At 40.4% G+C, this 6,862-nt stretch overlaps 1 protein-coding gene across 2 annotated transcripts; it reads left to right on the forward strand.

Moving 5' to 3' along the window:
- Positions 1-699: 699 nt before the first annotated feature.
- On the forward strand, positions 700-6,648 carry LOC114146126 (T-cell acute lymphocytic leukemia protein 1). Of its 2 annotated transcripts, none has more exons than XM_028019936.1 (4): positions 700-851; positions 2,104-2,701; positions 2,919-3,037; positions 4,773-6,648. In XM_028019936.1, exons 2-4 carry the CDS (start codon positions 2,142-2,144, stop codon positions 5,300-5,302), a joined length of 1,209 nt encoding a protein of 402 aa, XP_027875737.1. In that variant the 5' UTR covers positions 700-851; positions 2,104-2,141; the 3' UTR covers positions 5,303-6,648. The 2 variants fall into 2 exon arrangements, with proteins under 2 accessions (XP_027875737.1, XP_027875738.1); XM_028019937.1 differs by having other exon boundaries at positions 701-851; positions 2,919-3,007.
- The last annotated feature ends 214 nt before the right edge of the window (positions 6,649-6,862 follow it).

Here is a 6,862-nt window from a genome sequence, read left to right on the forward strand (position 1 = left end):
TGGACGTCGGGGAACCGCCGGCCGCGGAGAACGGACCCTTTTCCCCCCGACAAAAAAAAAAAAAAAAAGTGGCACAGACGTTTATTTATTTATTTATTTATTTATTTATTTACTAAAGTAACAGTATCCAATTAAGGCATCGCTGGTTCCAGTGAAAGCAGTTGGTCCATCCTTAAGGTATACAATAGATGAATAAAGATATCCCACTCTTCTAAAGAGCTAATAAAACAACTTTTATTGCTTGATAAATGAGCTTATATGGAAGAAAACCTTTTGCTCAGAATACAAAGTTCCCCAAGGCATAACCTGAGCTTTTGTTTCTTTCTTTCATTAACACCCCCCCCCCCCCCCCCCCCCCCCCCCCCCAAAAAAAAGAAAACTAAAGCACCTAAGAGCGCAGCCAGTACAGTCTGCCATATACCTCACGTTGTTACAGGCCGTTGCGCTTTGCCTGTTTGCCTTTTTTTTTTTTTTTTTTTTTTTTTTTTTAATGCCTTGCCCTCCACAAGACTATATAGCCCCAACGACAGCCAAATAATAATGAATCATTTCATAAATAATGGGTTTAGGAGCTTATCGGGAATGAAGAGGCCGCCGCCGTGCGCTTATCTCACTCGGCCACATTGCGGCCTGTGTTCCGCTCCCCATACAGAGAGGGAGCGCACTGGATGCGGCGGGGAATAACTTACACTTGCAGACACGCGCGCACACACACATACACACACAGCTTCACAACTGGTAGGGGGAAAAAAAAGAAAAAAAAAAAAAAAAAAAGAAAAACCTCAGACATGGATGACCCACTCACAAAATGGCTCCACTTACACAGTAACATCAACAACACGGCTGAAACGGTAAGTGCGGAAAAACTCCCTCTCCATGTTGAACCGTCGTGGCGTCGCTCCTCATGTTGCGGTAGAAATACGGTTGGGTTTATTGTGTTGTTGTAATGAGCGACAGATTTAGTCTGTATTTTCTGGTTTTGTCCGATCGAGTTGAGACTGGGGGGAAAAAACGGATGCGAGGCCTGTAGGAGAATCCCCAGAAACAATAAAAAAAAATAAAATAAAAAACGCGTCTATTATAATCAGTCTGTTGTTCGTTTTTCATATTTGCAGAGCTTTATTCCATTAGATTACTCCTAAAAGCACCTTACGCGGATATATACTGGGTGATAAACAGAATGCCAAAACCCTAGCGCTCCCTTGTAGAAATAATAGTATTATGGCCTTCCCATTCAATACATTAAAAATACATCTACAAATTAATTTCCGCAGCTGCTTTTGCTAGTAAAACGACCCAATCCGAGCTACTTTGGAATATTTCAGAAGTAGCGAGAAGAAAAGGAGGAAAGATTTTATTTCGACGCAGAAATAGCCTACTGAGCTCCCGTGTAGATGGTGTCTACATTATGTATGAACGTTGATTATTTTCACCCATGAATAAAGAGCTACAATAATATACTCTTTAATTTACAAAATGCGAATTACAATTGGACATATATTTTTTGGTCTCACTTAAAAAGACATTTCTCTTTGTGGGCTGCGTTATCTTGAATCGAGCATAGCATTATAAAGTATAACCTACCAGACATTGCACACATTAAAAATACCTCTCGAAGCCCACATTACTGGAACATTATTTAGCCCATTCGAGTCTGCTGAATTTAGACAGTAACGAATTTTAACATTAAAATCGAATGCTCGACCTGTACAGGCAGGTTTTGTTGTTGTTTGCAAAGGTGATTTTCGGTAAACTGACTATTTAAAAAAAACATAACACGTTATATAAAAAATCTTTCACTTGAGAAAGATCGTCCGATAGGTCGGGTTTTTTTTAAGACGGAAAAATGTATTGACCAAAAGGAAATAAAACGGCTGATTCCAACTTAAAACGTTTCTTTTTGTATTTTTTGTTTTATATTAACTCAAACATTGTCTAAACGTGGTAATTATTAATAATGTCTGGATAATTAGAAAGGCTTCGTAAGACAAAACAAAAAAATCACTGATCATTCAAGTGAATTCTTATTTAAGATTTAAACTAGAGCAAATGCTTGCTGTGTGGAATAACGATTATATATTAATCGAGGACACTTTCACTTAGGACATTGTGGGACTGTAAAAGCGGGTCACGGTTCAAAAATGATGGAAAAACGGGAGCAGGAGCTTTGTCCTGGAAGTCCCGACGCGGGATCCGGTCCTGGAAAGCGAGAAGACTCGGCCATCATCTCCAGACACAACGGATACAAGGAGGAAGAGAAGCCGAGGATAGAAAGGGGGGAGGAGGGTGATGCCAATGAGAGGGTGAAGGAGGAGGAGGAGGCGGACAAGAAGGAGAGGGGAGGGAGCTTCAAAGGGGCTGAGGAGACGGATGACGTTCCGCTGCAGAACTCGAGCAACGGGACCAGCATCAGCATCATCATCAACGGCGTTGCCAGGGAAACTGCCTCTCTCAACGCCCTTGACCTGAAAAGGGAAGTGCCGGTGATCGAGCTCTCCAGGAGGGACGCTATAAAAGCACTGGAGCAGAGGACGGAGAGCCATTTGGTGCCGATCACGGAACTTCGCAGACCTCCACCGCTGCCGCTGCCGCCGCCGCACCGAGACGACGCTCGAATGGTCCAGCTGAGCCCAAACGCGTTCCCTGTCCCGGCCCGGGCGATGCTCTACAATCTGGCGCAGCCTCTCGCCGCCATCAACAGGTAGGCTACCTTTGAAGTCATAAAGATGTAGACTGTTTCAAATGCGCGTTTTATCTTTTGACGTTCGGACGGAAACTTGTTAAGGCAACATGCACTTTTGCATCTGGGTGTAAAAACTTTTGATGTGACGCAGCGATGTTTTTCCTGATGAAATCCGAGATTTCTCACATTACCACATTAACCTGTGTTTGTTTTCTTTCTTTTTTTTTTTTTATAGTCTTGGAGGAGAGTCAGAGCAGTACAGCATGTACCCCAGCAACAGGGTAAAGCGCCGCCCGGCGCCTTATGAGGTTGAACTCGACGAGGGTAGGCGCATTTTAGATCTTTATAAGTATGGTAAGATGCACTTCTGCTGTGTGCTCCTTCTGCCAGTACAGTCCCTCCTCCGCTCCCCCTCAAGTGTCCCTCCCTCATCTCCATTGTCATTCATCTCTTGACATGGATGTACACTGCTCCCAATCTGAGAGTTGCAGAAGATGCGTTGCAAAGGGGGGGGGGAATTTAGGGTTCAATCTGTGAGAATTGCAAAATCTTACTTCACAGAACAAATTACTATACCTGTGCCTGCTTGTAATTAAAACAAACCATTCTTAGGCAAATTGGGAGTTCATTTGATTTGAAACATCCTCTCCAATGCTGCCCACTCACTGTCATAAAGGGGAGGAGAATTGCGGGTGCTGCTGCCTCCATGCCAAGGTTTTACTGCAGAGTGGGCTGAAGGATTAAGATAGGCTGGGTGTGTTCCAAGAGCAACAATAACCAAAAAAAGACACATTTATTGGGGGTGGAATAATATGACTACCTGCAGAGAAGCTTCTCAGTGTGTCTAAATAAATAAAATTGAAAAAAAAAATCATAAATTGCAGAATGGGATAAACACACCCTTCCAAGCACAATTTCTTGAGATTTGGCAAGGAAAATGAGTGTTTTCTTGTACCCTTAAAAATCTGTTTGTACTGAGGGTGGTTTTGCTCGATATTTAAGTTTGCTTGTTACCTGTATCTAAGCTTTGAAGATGATCTAAATAAAAGTGAAATGAATTTCACAGTTTTAATGATGGAGTTAAACACTCCCCTATAATGCACACACTTTATTTTTGCAGTATGACAGGCAGAAGCACTTTCTTCTTTTATTCCTAAAATCCACAATTGAAAGTCAAATCTTTTACATGCAAAAAGCATGTGAGTGTATCTGGACAAAAAAAAAAAATCCTAGATTGCAGAAAGGAGTTAACATTCACTCCCAAAGCTTTTCAACTTCTATTTGATATTTGAGGCTGGGTATTTTGGGTGGGGTTTTTTTGCTGTTGTTTTTTTTAGCTACCTTCAAAGTAGCCTTCAAAGAAGTGTGTCCAAATAAATAAAAATTATTACGGATTGCAGAACAGGGCTAAGTGATCAACCCAAACATATTTTGCTTTTGAGATTTCTGCAAGCAAAATCTTGTATAGTTAAAACTTTATGGCGGAACAAAAGATAATGTTGCAACCAGCATATAATGCTTAGAGTTGAATATTTCAAATAAAGTTTTATGTCCCTATCTTCAGAGAAGCTGAAGAAGTGTGTGTAGACAAATGCAAATTCAATAGATTGCAGTATATAGTTAACTCAACCTCAGAAACTACCTTTATTCCTGAGGTTTGGCAAAGATAATAAAAAATTTTAAAACAGGACAGTTTTGCCATTTCTATATGAATGCTGCATCTTTTTTGCATCCTATAAATAAATAAATAAATAATAATTTATTTCAGGACGTCGTAAACACATCCCTCCAAATGGCAGTTATTTTTGAGGTTTGCCGAGCTACAGTGAATCAAGAATTTCTTATATATAATAATCCTTGATTATATTGAGTGCAAATGTTGATTACTGCGGTTGCTTTCTACTTTTTTCTTCTTACAAATATTGTGCACCCTTTTCGCTGCTACAAATGTTACGATTTTTATAACTTTTTGCTTATGAAGATCCACATTTTCAGTAATGTTTGAATGTCATGTTTTAGCTGCTTCACTGCTATGCTACTTTAGATTTCTTAAATCAGTATTTTTCTTTCTTTCCATCCTCTCCAACAGCTGGCCAGCCTAAGATTGTGCGTCGCATTTTCACAAACAGCCGTGAGCGTTGGCGGCAACAGAATGTAAACGGTGCGTTCGCGGAGCTTCGCAAACTCATCCCCACTCACCCTCCGGACAAGAAGCTGAGCAAAAACGAGATCCTGAGACTTGCTATGAAGTACATCAGCTTCCTCTCCAATCTCCTGGAGGACCAGGACGGAGGGCGAAATGTTGGCAACAGTACTGACGGAGACACGGGCCTGCTGGTTGGTGTTCCAACCCACGAGGGAGGCCCTCAGGGTGCGCCACATCAAGAAACCATGGTGGGCCTGGCGAGGGATGATCTTCTGGAGACAATGTCACCAGGCTCCAGCTGTGGTAGCCTACCTGATGGGGATGGGGACGGGAGTCCCGAGAGCTTCATGGAGGACCAGGACTCGCCTCCAGCTACAAGGACTCTAACAGCATCCCGCGGACCCTCACTGCATCTAGCGGCTAGAGATCTGAGGCGCAACGGACGACCATTAGATGGTTCCTCTCGACGATGATGGTGACACCGGGAGAGCACAGTTTGACATCAAAGACTGAAGAAAAGCAATTACAGATGATTTGAAACACCTCAAACACCTTTTATCTTGGAGTAATCAGTTTAGGAAGAGTTATCTCACTCGAAAGGGAAAGACAATGAATACCATGGTTAAATTTAAACTTGTAAATTGTGCATGTGCCATGTTCTTGATCTACCTTACTTCTACGCTTTGAAAGTTCCAAAGACACCCTCTGAAATGAAACTATAAAAAAAGAATGAAAGAAAACATTTTAATTCAAACACTTATTTAGAAGATGTTAAGCGTAAGGAGTACATTTTGAACTAAATCTGCAGTCGCCATTGATTGCAAAATGGTGCATAATATGGTATTGATCCACTTTGCTTGAACAGTTTTGCAGGTAAACTGGTCCAAAATGCCAAGATATAAACATAAAGACGTAAGTGGGACAAGTTTCATAGGGTAGAATAATAATAATAAAATAAATGTTTGCAAGAGGCTGTTAACACAGTGAACAGGTGGGCCTCTGATGCAGTTATGTATGTATTGTAAATAGTATTATATTTCCACTGCAAAATATAATAACAGTGACTTTCTAGTCATGAGGTTTCAGATGTACCATAGTGTGTTTGTGAATGGGTTTACTATCAAAACTCTCTTTAAAGAGGCAGGACTCGAGAAGAAGGAAGAAAAGAAATTCAACTCTACATGTAACTCTATAATAAGTGAACATATAGATGGAAGTCCATCAAATGTGGTACCGCTTCTGTCACACCCGGTGATTAGAAAATCAAACCGAATATTTCAATAGTCAAACAATTACACTGTGTGTGAATAAAAACCACATGTATTTGAATTGTTGTGGAGGTACAATATAAACAGTGCTCTTAAAGTGTACAAAACAGGGGTCAGATGAAATCTTGAGATGACTCATTAAGTTCTTTTGATATGAATGTTTTAATGTTTTTTTTTTTAAAACTATAATGCAAATGTAGTTTAGCAAGGTACACAAATAAGTCCCTTTGTTTCCGCATTTTACGTGTACACGTACACTCCCACCACAGCTACCCCTACCCACCACCACCACCACTTTGCAGTATTAATACCATGCGAACACCAGCAGTTTTCTGGAAGTGTTGCTCACTGTTGTTGGTTGTTCTGCTTTTGTAGCAGAATCTGGTAGCTTATCTTGGTACCTTTGGTATTTTATGAATTACAGTAAAGGGGCATTGTACGTTTGGTAATGACATATTTGTTGTATGATAGCTGTATCTATAAATATATACAATGTTAAAGGGATGGATTTTATACAAAAAACAGAATAAAATATACAGAGAAAATTTGAAGTTTTCTGTGGTGTGTCTTCATTTTAATATATTTGTGTTACAGTTTTATTCCGCTATCATTTGGGTTTAGCTCATCCAGGACCATTTTGAAAGGCAACAGTTCTACCAATTGCACCATCGTGCAGCACCGGCTCAATTCAATTCAATTCAATTCAATTCAATTCAATTCAATTCAATTCAATTCAATTCAGTTTTTTAATTTTAGTTATACTCA

The sequence above is a fragment of the Xiphophorus couchianus genome, chromosome 6, assembly GCF_001444195.1.
Source record: "Xiphophorus couchianus chromosome 6, X_couchianus-1.0, whole genome shotgun sequence".
Lineage (NCBI taxonomy): Eukaryota > Metazoa > Chordata > Actinopteri > Cyprinodontiformes > Poeciliidae > Xiphophorus > Xiphophorus couchianus.